This window comes from Eumetopias jubatus, unplaced genomic scaffold (genome assembly GCF_037043125.1).
Source record: "Eumetopias jubatus isolate StellerSeaLion01/CBP00866 unplaced genomic scaffold, mEumJub1_p1.0 scaffold_13, whole genome shotgun sequence".
Lineage (NCBI taxonomy): Eukaryota > Metazoa > Chordata > Mammalia > Carnivora > Otariidae > Eumetopias > Eumetopias jubatus.
In genome coordinates this window covers 55706300-55720626 of record NW_028274819.1, presented here as the reverse complement: position 1 = coordinate 55720626, position 14327 = coordinate 55706300, and the positions used below count along the sequence as shown (strand labels likewise).

Genomic DNA, 14327 nt, shown 5'->3' with positions numbered 1-14327 from the left:
ATTTTTCTGTGTCTTCTTCAATTTCTCTCATCAATGTCTTGTAATTTTCAGTGTACAAATCTTTCACCTCCTTGCTTAAATTTATTCCTAAGTATTTTATTTATTTGCTATTGTAGATGGCATTGTTTTCTTTTTCTGATAGTTCAGTGTTAGTGTATTAAATCACATTTTAAAAAATCAGCTAGAGGTGCATCTGGTTGGCTCAGTTGGGGGGGTCATGCAACTCCTGATCTTGGGGTTGTGAGTTCAAGGCCCAAATTGTGGGTAGAGATTACTTAAAATAAGTAAATAAAATTTTCTAGGAATCACCTAGAAAAGCAAGTCTCTTTCTATTTCTATTACTCTAATGAATACCTTTAAAAAGAATAATGGACTGAAATTCTACTATACTTTGCTTATTTGTTACTGAAAGCTAACTTACAAGAATTATTTAACACATTATGGTGGTAGTAAAGCCTTCAATGCCAAAAACAAATCTGTATTCTGGAAATAAAATTAAGTGACGGGGCACCTGGGTGGCTCAGTTGGTAAAGCGTCTGCCTTCAGCTCAGGTCATGATTTCAGGGTCCTGGGATCGAGCCCCGCATCGGGCTCCCCACTCAGTGGGAAGTCTGCTTGTCCCTCTGCCTCTGCCCTTCCTCTTGCTCATGCTAATAAATAAAAATAAATCTTAAAACAATTAAGTGGCAAAGATACTGTCAAATTAGCTTTATTGCTCTACATTTGAAAAAAAGCAAAATATTCACTTGAAGGGAATAACTGCCAATTCCAACTTTATCTTGAAAGCAATAATTTATGATCTATGTGCCTGTCATTAAACATTGACAATAATGTTAAAAACAGATTTTCCATTCACTTATTTAACAAATCTTTCTATACTACATCTTTTTAAAATCTGGCACCAACTGAGTAATGCGATTACAGTATGAAAAAGATGGGCAATGTTCTGCTCTCATAATGTTTACATCCTAGTGTGGCAAACGAAGACCAGGAAACAATGAAAGAACTAAGTAAATTCAGAGAGTAACATGTTTTATAAATAATAAGAAAGTGTCAGAACATGTCCATAATAATTATTCTCTTTAAAGGTATTCATTAGAGTAATAGAACTAGAAATAGACTTGCAAATGGCAAGATTTCATTCTGTTTGATGGCTGAATAATATTCCATTGTGTGTGTGTGTGCGCGTGTGTGTACACATGTACACACATCTTTATCCATTCATCCATCAATGGATATCTGGGCTCTTTCCATAGTTAGACTATTGTGGACATTGCTGCTATAAACACTGGGGTGCATGCGCCCCTTAGAATCACTATGTTTGTATCCTTTGGATAAATACCTAGTAGTGCAATTGCTGGGCCACAGGGTAGCTCTATTTTTAACTTTTTGAGAAACCTCATCTTGTTTTCCAGAGTGGCTGCACCAGTCACTCTGGGGAGGGTTCCCCTTTCTCTGCATCCTCACCAACAACCTGTTGCTTCCTGAGTTGTTAATCTTAGCGATTCTGACAGCTATAAGGTGGTATGTCATTGTAGTTCTGATTTGTATTTCCCTGATGCTGAATGCTGTTGAGCATTTTTTCATGTGTCCGTTAGCCATCTGTATGTCTTCTTTGGAGACGTGTCTGTTCATGCCTTCTGCCCATTTCTTGGATGGATTTTTTGTTTGGGGGTGTTGAGTTTGATGAGTTCTTCATAGATTTTGGATACCAGCCCCTTATCTGTTACATCATTTCAAATATCTTTTCCCATTCCATAGGCTGTCTTTTAGTTTTGTCGACTGTTTCCTTTGCTGTGGAAAAGCTTTTTATCCTGTTGAAGTCCCAATAGTTCATTTTTGCTTTTGTTTCCCTTGCCAAGATTTATTTTAGAGAGAGAGAGAGAGCATGTGCACACAAGGGGGGGTGGGGCAGAGGGAGAGAATCTTCAAGCAGTCTCCCCACTGAGCGTGGAGCCCACTATGGGGCTCAATCTCATGAGATCATGACCTGAGCTGAAATCAAGAGTCGAATGCTCAACTGACTGAGCCACCCAGCTGCTCCATTTTTTTGGTAGTTTTTTGATTACTGATTCAATTTTGTTTCTTGTAATTGGTTTATTCAGATTTTCTCTTTCTTCCAATTCAGTTTTGGAAGATTGTACGTTTCTAGGAACTTATCCATTTATGCTAGGTTGTCCAGTTTGTTGGCATATAATTTTTCATAGTATTCTCTTACAATCATTTGTATTTCTGTGGTATCAGTTGTTACTTTTCTTTCATTTCTGAATTTACCTATTTGCGTCCCATTTTTTCTTGATGAGTCTAGCTAAGGATTTGTCAATTTTATTTATCTTTTCAAGATAAATAAATCAAGAACTTACTCTTGATTTCACTGATTTTTTTATTGTTCTCTTAGTCTCTCCATCTTTTATTTCTGCTCTGATCTTTACTATTTCCTTTCTTCTGCTCACCTTGGGCTTTGTTTGTTTTTTCTAGTTCCTTTAGCTGTAAGATTAGACTGTTCTGATTTTTTTCCTTGTTTCTTGAGATAGGCTTGAATTGCTATATAATTCCCTCTTAGAACAGCTTTTGCCGCAACCCAGAAATTTTATGGCTTTTACTTCTTGTGGTTAACTTTTGAAAGTTAACCTGCCCCAACATCATATATGAATGTTCTTAAGTTTTGTTTTTTTAATTCAGTAGTTTAATCCATTTGGATTGTTATTTTTGTTGTATATTAAATTTTCTTTATTCCTTCTCCAAATATCACACTATTGATAGTTTTAGAATATCTTTTGATATCTGAGAGTGCGTGTCCCTTCTCACTTTTTCAAAATTATCTTGGTCATCACTGGGCATGTATTCTTCTGTGTGTATTTTAGAGTTTGTTGATCAAGTCTCATGAAAAATCCAATTGAGATTTTAACGTTTATCAGATTCATACAGGAACATGATTTACTTGTCTATTCAGGTTTTCCTTTATATCCTTCTGTGAAGTTTAATGTTTTCTCCATAAATGTCTTACACTTTTTTTAATAAGGCTTATGCCCAGATATTTTATAGTTTTGTTGCTTTTTAGGAATAGGATCATTTTTCCTGTCATATTTCCAAATTTATAAAGTGCTAATACTTAGAAAAGGCAGATTTTAAGATACTGATTTTGTAAACTATGGCTTAACTAGTAGTTTCTCAGCTGATTTTCTTGGAGGACAATATTTTGAAATAATGACAATTCTCAGTATTTTCAAATCTTGAAAACTCATTTTTCTTTCTAGTTTTATTGTTTGGCCAGAACCTCCAGTATAAATGCTGGAAAAAGCATCCTTATCTTGTCCCTGACTTTAAAAGAAAGTGTCTAATGTTTCACCACTAAGTCTATTTATATAATTTTCTGGTATATAAACTTAATAAAGTTAAGGGAGTTCTTCACCTATTCCCAGTTGCCAAGAGTTTGCAACCTAAGTGAGTACTGTATTTGATCAAGACCCTTTTTGGTATCAAGTGAACTGAGAGATTAATTACACTGATGGATTTTCTAATGCTGAACAACTCCCAGATTCTTATGATAAAACCTAGTAGGTTACAGTGTATTATTATTTTACTACACTATTGGATTCAATCTGCTGTTATTTAGAATTTGCATCTATTTTATAAGTGAAATTGGTTCATAGTCTTCCTGAATTTTTGTGGCCTAGTTTTGGTATTAGACTGATGCTACATTCATAAATAAATTGGGTAGCCTAAAACAGTACTATTCTAAGTAGTGTTTATACATGGTGAAAAAATTTAATTAAACATTCTCCTTTTTGGGAGAAATTAACATACCATAAGATATCAAATATTTAGAATTGTGTAATACAAGAAAAACCTTTTAACTAGTCTGCCTGCCTCCATTTGTGTCTCTGGCCCAATCCATTAGCTATAGTAGTATCTTGATTAATAACTTTCAGTAACTTATTGCCTAAAACAGTGATACTCAATTAGATGTAGGTAGAAGTATATCAAAATATTCAACTTCCCTGAACTTTCCGTCTGGATGTGTTTGTGATTATTTCAAGCAAAACATGCTTTCCACACCCCCTCCCTAATTTTGACATGCCTAAGATATATTTAATGTGGATATGAATGGGGAAGTGTTTAAAAACAGTTCCCTCTATTATTACCCTGAAATAAAGACATAAGGTGTAATTCCCTAGCCTGGTATAAAAGGCCCTCCTATAATTTTGCCCGTGTGATCTCTCTAGTCACTTCCTGTCCTGCTCCCCACCCCCATACTTTAGACTCAAGCTACTTAAAATTTCCAAAACATACTTCATTGTTACAGCCTTCATTGCTTCTGCATTTCTCTCTCCTTGGAACGCCTTCTTTACTAATCCAACTTCTATTAAGTCTTCAAAACCTAGTTCAGATGTCCTCTTTCTTAATGCAACTTTCTTTATAGTCCCCTCAATCATCACCAGAGTTAATAATTCCCTCCTCTGTTACTTTTGTATCTTGCATATAGATGCTATAAATTTATCTAAAACTGAGTGCTTGAGTCAAGCACTTTATCAAGTGGCTCATTTCTTTTACTCATTCTCACAATTTCCCTATTGACTTAGGTAGCGTTATACCCATTTTACAGACTGAGAAACTAAAGTTTGACAGATTAAGCTGTTTTGAGATTAAAACCCATTTGTTTGAAATGAAAGCTTTTATTTTGGGGGGGCGTGTTATTTGTATACACGTACCATCTTCATCTTTCCGATCTTCCCCATTACACTCAAAACATGGTACGAACAAGAGGATAGGACGTGTTTAATTCTCTGCTGTATCCACAGCACCTAACATAAGGCCTGGTACAAAGTGGGGATTTAACAGGTTATTTCCTGATTAGCTGATCTTATTAAAAAGTGAAATCTCTTTTTTCTGTCCTTAGTAACCCAGCACAAAACCTGAATTAGAGAATATACTCAAGTAATTATTTGCTAACATGAACTGAATTAACTGGAAGAAGAAACAGAAATCAGCAGACACTTCAGATTCAATTCACACTTGGTTGGTTCCAGGTCCCTCAGAGTTACCAAAGCTGATAACTGGAGACTGGCAAAACCTAGGCTTCTGAGGCTGCATGTGCTAATGAGATACCACTGCTCCTCTCCTTTCTGTCAAACTTCAATTTCTGCTTAGTTCTGGATTCTCCAACAGTGATTAGGCCAGTCTGTTATACCCAGTACTTGCCGATGGGTGAAGGCTACAGAGTCCTAAGTATAACCCACTATATATGATCATTATAGTAACAACTACTTTATTGGATATACCCAAAGAATAAAGGATTGCAAAAAATTAATTTTCTAGAAACCTAAACCCGATCCTTTAAAACACCATAATTTCCCTCTATTAGTTATAACTCTTCGCTAGTTCCACAAAAATGACTATATATATATATATCTTTTATTTACCTGTATTTATTTATCTTTTTACTTACTTTCCTCCTGTTACTAAAGCCAGAGTAGAAAATGCTTTCTTGATAGTTAAGAGGATTTCTTTGGGTGAATCTCCGAATCACCCTCCCAAAAAAAGAAAACCACAAAACATTTAGATGGAAAATGAGTTATATTCAGGTCCAGGAATTTTACAGAGTGCTGGATAAGAAGGAACTCTGAAAGATACATTCATAATTAAATCCTCGAATATGCATTGTGCTAGTACACTACTGAGATGATCCTTACTTTTCCCCTGTAGAAGTCCTGAGCTGCTCTGAAATAGTCCTAATCATTCCAAGTTCTGCCTTATGTGTGTCAAAAATATGGCTCCATGGTTTCTGCCCTGAGTCCTTACTCTTCAGTAGTACAGAACCAGTCTTCAGAGAAACATGCACACTGGAGACAGATATAGGTAGATTTGAGTTTTGGTACTGTCATTGGCTGTGATTCCTCTAAATTTCAATGTTCTCATCTGCCTAACTTTATAGAAATACAGAAAGAATTAAATGGGATCATGCACATAAGCACTTAGCACAGTAACTGGCATCTAGTAAATGTTTAAAAGATCTGGTTGACATTTAAAAATTATTACTATAGTTGAAGGTAAACATTACATCTCCCAAGTCTTTCCTTTATTCAGGCCAAACATTTTCAGTTCCTTCAACTGCTCCTTGACTGCTATAGTTTCAAGTATTCTAATCATGGCTGCTTTTTCCTGGACAAGTTCCAGTCTGCCAGTGTCCCTTTAACTTGTGGTATCCAGAACTGAATACAAACTTTCAATTGAATACAAACTTTTTCCTCTGAAAATAGTTTCCATTAAGAAAAAACAAATCTTTAAGTTACAAAAGTAATAAGATATATACATACAACTGAAAAACAAAATCTAGAAAACAAAAAAAAAACAGAAAAAAATCAGTTTTTTTCCAAAGTGTCCAGGAAGAATTGTATGTATGCATGCATGTATTTATTTGTATTTTTTAAAGACTTATTTATTTATTTGACAGAGAGATAGAGAGCGCGCATGCACATGTGCGGTAGCTGCAGAGGGAGGAGGAGAAGCAGGCTCCCACTGAGCAGGGAGCCTGACGTGGGGCTTGATCCCAGACCCTGGGATCATGACCTGAGCCGAAGGCAGACACTTAACTGACCAAGCCACCCAGGTGCCCCAAGAATTGTTTGTTTTGTTTTCATATTTTATGTATTTATTTGCGAGAGAGAGAGAAAGGGAGAAACAGGCTTCCCACTGAGCAGGCAGCTTGATGAGGCGCTTGATCTGAGATCATGACCCGAGCCAAAGGCAGACACACCTAACTGACTGAGCCACCCAGGCTCCCCTGGAGAATTGTTTTTATTTTTTCTAATTTTTTTTCCTTTTTTTCTTATTATTTTATTTATTTGACAGAGAGAGACAGAGCGAGAGAGGGAACACAAGCAGGGGGAATGGAAGAGGGAGAAGCAGGCTTCCCACTGACCAGGGAGCCCAATGCAGGGCTTGATCCCAGGACCCTGGGATCATGACCTGAGCTGAAGGCAGACACTTAATGACTGAGCCACCCAGGTGCCCCCTAGGAGAATTGTTTTTAAACATTGCATAATATTATGTCTTATAGGTACATCCAGTTTATTTAACCATTTACTTATTGTTGGACACTGGGATTGCTAATTTTAGACAAACAGCTTTTCACGTATTTGGTATTATTTCCTTAGAACAGATTCCTAGAAGTATGACGTCTGTGTCAAATGGTATAAATATATTGATAATTCAATCAAAGTGCTAAATTACTTTCCAAGAGCGCTCTATTTGACACTAAGGAAAAGAACAATGAAGTAGGAGCTAGAAGATGTGATTTCTAGTCCCAGTGTTTGAAAGTATTTGTTTTCTAATGCCTTTGCCAACACTGAGAATTCATTTTAGAAAATATTAATTTGATATCTAAAAAAAATGATACCTCCCATGTGAATCATATCTGATTACTAGTGAGTATGAACTTTCTCATATCTGTTTGTTCTCCATGAACTGTGTCTTCATGTCCTTTGGTCTTGCATATCCTGTGTCTGGGATTTTTCTAACCATGTTATATAACTTTATGTATCAGCCATATGTAAATGACTTACTAACATTTGATAAAGCCTTTAGAATGATTACATCCTTTCTGCTTTCTCAAACAGGATACAATGAACAAAATTTATTCTTTTCTTAATTGTTCAAGGTCAGTTTTAACTATTCAAGGAGTAACTATTGAGCACCAACTGCAGGACAGGCCCTGTATGCTGTCATATCAAAAATGAGTAAGGCACAGTTCCTGCTGTCAAGGATCTCATGATCTAGCATCATAAATATCAATCAGAGTTGTTCATCTCTTCCTTTGGCTGTCAGTATACTTGTCCCGCTGCTATGCTAGTGTCTTTTTGTTTTATTTTACTACAGTATTGTACCAATCATCATCTGGGTGGATGTCTGAGGGTAAGTCTGTCTCTCAGGATCATGAGGTGCTTGGGCTTATTCCTGCTGTTTGCCATGGCTGCCTTCTGGATCATGTTCTAGTGCTTACAAAAATATGACCTCTGGAGTCAAGTCAATTGCCAGAGCACTAACTTTTACATAGCCGTTTTTATTTTCAAAGCACTACCACATATAAACTCATTCAGTGGGCTGGTACACTGTCAGGAATCACAACAAAAAAGGGCAGGTAAATTTAACCAGCTATTAAGCTCAGTGGTAAGGAATTTCCTTGATTATACAAGTAAACCAGGTAAACAACTGGGACATAATGACCTATCTATAAAAGACTTTCACAAAGTATGGGATGCCAACAGATGTTTTAGAAAAAAGAAATTGAGTGGTCAAATACATTTGGAAGACATAGTTGAAATGAAATAGATTTATTTAGAAGAACATCCTGAAGGCTTTAATAACATACTGATATATAGTGAATTTCTGAGAGAAATCGGAGAAAGATATTATATGTTATATTTCTTAAGCTCATTTAATCACAAAACCCCTATTTCATTGATATCTCATGGCACTTGTAATCTGTAGACTATACTTTGGTAAAAGAAGAACTAGAGATTTCCTCTACAATAACATGTATAATAATGTCAGCAGTTATTTATCAATCACTTCCTCTATGCCAGTCACTTTCCATGTTATTTCATCATTTCTATGAGATAAAAATATTTAATATCAATATATGTCAACAAATCACTTATTATAATATTTGTACATGACTTTAAAATTTACAGTTTTCACAGTCCATTATTTTACATAATTTTCAAAGAAACCTTGAAGTATAAGAAGACTGTATTTGGAGAATAAAGGCTTACATGTCTTGTTCTATTGGTTCAGGGCAACCAGAGTACATTTACTTACTACTATACTACATATGCTTACTACTATAGTTGCTACATTAGGAACAGGCATGTGATGCCATTACTCATTCATTCAAGAAACATTTCTTGAGCATACAATTATGTGCCAGGCATAACTAACCCATGGTCTTCACCTCACAATCTAGTTATCTAGTTGTTAGTTATCTAGAATGTTAATGATCAAAGTGATGCTACTAAATGTGAAATGTGGCGGGTCCAAACTGGAGCTGTGTTATAAGTGCCTATAATACACACTGAATTTCAAAGACAGTATAAAAAATAAAGTGAAATATCTCAGTAGTAAATTTTATACTGATTATCTATTAAAATGATACTACTTTGGGTACAATGGGTTAAATAAGATATATATTATTAGAAACAATTTCACCTGTTTCTTTTTACCTATTTTATGTCTCTACTAGATTTTAAAATTACATATGTGGCAAAAAATTTACATATATGGTTTGCATTATATTTCTATTGGATGACACAGGTGTAGGGAGATGAAAGAGCCTGGCACTTAGAGGCAAATCAGCTATGTCCTAAAGTTTGCTACTTTGAAAGGAAGTAGCAAACAAGATAGGAATCAAATCATTTAATAATTTAATAACAGATGAGTAAGTGCCTATGTGTTGAGAACTATTCCCAGTAATCCTGCTGCCAGGAACATAACGGTATGTTCAGGGCCCTCCTCAATTCCATAGCCATCTAGCTCCAGTTACCTAGCACTGCATTCCCACTTGCTCCCATTTTCTGTCCCTCAGACTCCTTAGAGGTAAACAGAAGTAGGTAAATCTCCCTGATATAAGCCAAAAGAAAGGACAATCTCATTTTAATAGGAATGTTGCTAGTATTTTCCTTAGCAGCACCTCTCCTTGCACAGAGTCAAGAACATCAGGAAGATCTAGAACTGGTAGCATTGACATAGACATACATCTTCTACTCTAGACAAGGGTACCATCAACTAAATATTGTTTACTTCCCAGTAGCTCACAAGTATCATTAAAATATAAAGCATTATTTTAAAAAAGAAAAAAATCTTTCCAAATAGTTAGGGAACATCTCCATGTGCAAAGTACTATGCTAGGGTCTATGAAGGAGACAAATAAAGACAAACATTATCTCTACCTAAAGAACTTGAATAGAATATTTCTGCTTATCTATTTCTTAGATTACTTAGATACAGACCCCCACGTTTGACAAGGAACAAAACCCATCTCCCTCATCCCAATGCAATATATATAGAACATTTTATAAAATGTTTGAAGAATTCATGCACTAAAGCTTACCCCAGTTAAGAACTTTAAAGAACATGTGATCTTGGACCTAACATGAAAAATATTCACAATCAACTCACACCCATACCGTTCTTATATCAAGCTATATGAATGAACACAGAAGGAAGAATTAGGTTAGTCAAATTCATCCAGAAGTGAACAATGATTGTGCTAACATCAACTTCTATTATCAACTACTTACTTACCGTGAACACAGCCCAGGAAAGGGCAGAATGGCCTCCTCCATGCAGAAGGAGTAGAACAGGACCCTCTGAACCACTCTTATAAACTCGAAAAGTGTATGAATAGTTAAAGATATTATATCTAAGCTTTTGCTCACTGAAGTTTTTGATTGATTATTTAATCATTAATAATACTGACTAGAAAACTCAGGCAGTACACGAGGCTTTATGTAAAGCTGCAGACTTCCAAACTTAAGAGACACTTAAATAAAAGTTTCTGAAATACCAAACCTGTTTTTGAAGCATGGAGCCAGTATGACCACTTTTTCAACGGGGACAAAAAAAAAGACACCCTTTGCCCTAATGAGGACATTTAGTCCCTGGTTTCTAGATGCTAAACTGATTCAACTCACCTGATTCATGAAACCTTCCCCTGGGCCCTTAAGAGATATATCAGTTTCAGGAATTTAATTCTTAATCCTTCCCCCATGCATTAGACAATTATATCCAAGTACGAAATTGGCATAGACTTACAGGTTAAATTCCATGCTGTACAAATACAGGTGGGGAATAAAAATGAGATAAACAGCAGGACTAAAGAACATTTTAGAATCTGAATATGTCTTCTTACACAGCATTATAAGCTTGCTAAAGAATAAACCATTTTGCAAAGGATATATCCTTGCCAGTTTCATTTTCTACTTCTACATCTTCCATGGACTCAAAGTACTGACTCCAAGAAACAGGGGAAAAGTCTCGCTTTCTTCCAGGGCTAAGGAAAAAAAAGAGAGAGAGAGAGTTCATGTAAAAAATAGTTATGCATGAAAAGATAAAATCTTGATCAATAAATGCCAAATGTAAATATGAAAGGAAAATTCCAAGGGTATTATCTCTTAAAGAATGATCAGTTTTCATACAGAAAGCATCACATTAAAGATGTGTTTTAAAAAGTTCAAGTTAAGATTTAAGAGTAAAATTGCTAGGATTTTAAAAAATTTATTAGTATATTTTAATCACAAATATATCTCATGTATATACACCACAAAACCTACTAGTTCTCTCTCCTTGCTCTGTCCTATCCTCTCAAGCCACTTTAATATCATTCCTGCAATAGTCTTTTTTGGTCAGTATTTCTTCTTTATATTTTCAATCCCTCACATTATTTCATGCTTTTTTTATTACTTCCAACCCATCAATATACCACCTTCATAAAAGGCAAACTGGCAATGCCTTGAACTTCTAGTAATTTATCCAAAGATACATTGATGCAGAAGTGAAATGACTTATCTATTTAATGTAGCATTGTTTATAATAGAGAAAATTAGAAACAACTTAAATATCCAACAACAGGTGATAGATGAAAATAAGTTGTGGTACACAGAGAAATAATAGTTATAAAAAGGTGGAAGCAATTATATGCTGATTATATTCTTTGTATATAGATACACTGTTAAGTAAACAAACGATGCACCATACTACTTTTGGGTAAAAATGGGAAGTATGTGTAAATATAATTTCTTATATATGTTTAGAATATCTCTGGAAGAATACTGATATAACATTTGATATATTCTGGGAGGGGAACTATGACTGGGAGATGAGAGGGACAATTTTCAATGTACATCCCTTTCTATCTTTTGATTTTTGAATCACAAATTATTTTTAAAAAATTATTCTAAAACAAAAATAACCACTAAATGTCTATTTATAACCTATGTCTTCAACCTTGGATGAAATACAAGAAAGGAATCCTGAGCCTTACCCTATTGCCATACCTATTTTCCTCAGTAATGGAGGAAATTCAGAATTCTGTCAGCCACAAAACGTTACCTCCTGCCAAATATCTTCCTATATATGCCATGGGGGCAAACTGAGAATATATACAAAGTATAATACAAAGCCCCTTTGAAAGACTTGAGTTAGTACAAAAGCACTCTAGGTGGACTATAATATGGGAATTACAATGGAGCAACTGCACCATTAGGTATACATTCTTTCAACAATCAAACATTTATTGAACATCTACTCTCTTCTGGCACTGAACAGATCAGTAGTTCTCAATTCATATAACAATAATCACCTAAGGAGCTTTTAAAAATACTGATGCTTGGGTTTCACTTCTAGAAATTGCTTTAAATGCTTGAAGTGTGACATAGGCACTGATAATTTTTAAAGTTCCCCAAGTTGAAAGAGGGGTGCTAGGAATACAAAGGTAAATGATTTGGAATGAGAGAAGAGTTCAAATTCCTCACAGTTCCTACCATTTCCCTATAATACCCTGCAAATCCCTAACAGTTACAGTATGGATTTGGGCAAATTCAAATTATTTAAATTCTTTCTGCCTTGGATTATAGCAACTGCATAAAATATGATTTCTTTTCTTTCATTTTTTTTTTTAGAGAGAGAGAGAGAGCGCACATGTGTGTGGGGAGGGTGGGAGAAGTAAGGGGGAGGGGGGAGAAGGGAGAGGGAGAGAATCTTAAGCAGGCTCCACACTCTGTGGGGAGCTTGACATGGGGCCGATCTCATGACCCGAGCTGAAACCAAGAGTTGGACACTTAACTGACTGAGCTACCCAGGTTCCCCAAATAACATACCTTTTAAAAGAATCTAATACAACTGGCATTTAGTAGTTGCTCTGTAAATGGGTAAAATCCTATCTCCTGATAGAAAAACTACCTATGCAAAAGTAAACTCCAACTTCAACATAGACTTATTTTTTCTGGTTTGCTAGTTGCACTTGAGTTCCTACTGGAAAACTAAAAGTAGAATTCTTAATTCTACTGACTCATTAGTCACTCACAAATCCACCTATGCATATACTAATTTGAGTATAACAACCACACATGGCATGTCAAACATGTCATAATGGATTCTAAGGATCTATGGATGAATTTTTAATGGCTGCCCTAGGATATCATCACAGTAATAGTATCTAACATTTACTGTGCAACAACAGTGAATCACTCTGCCAAGTAATTTACAGGCATGATTCCATTTAATCCTCATAAAACTCTTGAGTTATTTTTACCCCCATTACAGATATAACAGATTTAGAGATATAAAGTAACTTACCCAAGGTTATACAACTAACTACTAAGTGAGTGGCAGTAACAGGATTCAAATCCAATTCCATCCCTCTTCAAAGCCTCTGCTCTTTACCCCAATGCTATATTAATTCTCAGATCCTTTCTCTCTCTCTCTCTCTTTCATTTATGCTTCTGAAAAGTTAATAAGGCTTTAGAATATATTATCAGAAATTTCCTTTTCAGAGTCTTTGCAAAGGTCACAGAAGCTTTTCAAGTTAGCCAGGGACCAGAAAAAAATCACCAGTTAAAGAAAAATTAGTTTGTATAAGTAGAAATTATTCCTAGGAGAACACCTTCCACTTCTAATTCCCTTCATTAAGAAAAAAAAAAGTTCTAGGGACTACCCAGTGTATACCAACATATGAGTAATTCACATCTGGTTAAAGAGTCTTATAATCTATACCTCCAAAGGTTGTTACTACTTGCACAGAAATTTTTCTGGGATACTCCTTTGGAAATCTAATTGTTTATATACTCTACAAGTTCAGGAATTTTGCAACCAATGTTAGACATGAAGTAGATAGCAAGGATCTTATATTGATCTTTACATTCTCATCAGAAAGAATACTCTGTATTTTAGGGATGTAGTTTTAGTTCTTTTTAAAAATAGTTTGCTTTTGGGGCGCCTGGGTGGCTCAGTCATTAAGCGTCTGCATTCGGCTCAGGTCATGATCCCAGGGCCCTGGGCTCGAGCCCTGCATCAGGCTCCCTGCTCAGTGGGAAGCCTGCTTCTCCCTCTCCCACTCCCCCTGCTTGCATTCCCTCTCTCGCTGTGTCTCTCTCTGTCAAATAAATAAAATCTTCAAAAAAAACCCCATAAAAATAGTTTGCTCTTTATTCTATGCCTACCTATTTTATAGTCATTACAGCCCATGTAGGCTTTTTAGTTATAATTTTTAAAATAAATTAATGACTTTTTTTCTCCCTGGAGTCATAGTGGAAGAATTTTGAAGTAATAAA

General features: G+C 35.4%; 1 protein-coding gene across 2 annotated transcripts in view; it reads right to left on the bottom strand.

Moving 5' to 3' along the window:
- Nucleotides 1-14327, bottom strand: part of PPME1 (protein phosphatase methylesterase 1) — an 88116-nt gene that overhangs the window by 50139 nt on the left and 23650 nt on the right. For both annotated transcript variants that reach the window (XM_028115870.2, XM_028115869.2), the window contains exons 2-3: nt 10957-11050; nt 10303-10395 (exon numbers count right to left, since the gene is read on the bottom strand). In XM_028115870.2, the coding sequence (XP_027971671.1) occupies nt 10303-10395; nt 10957-11050 (187 nt within the window). The remainder of the gene's footprint in view (nt 1-10302; nt 10396-10956; nt 11051-14327) is intronic.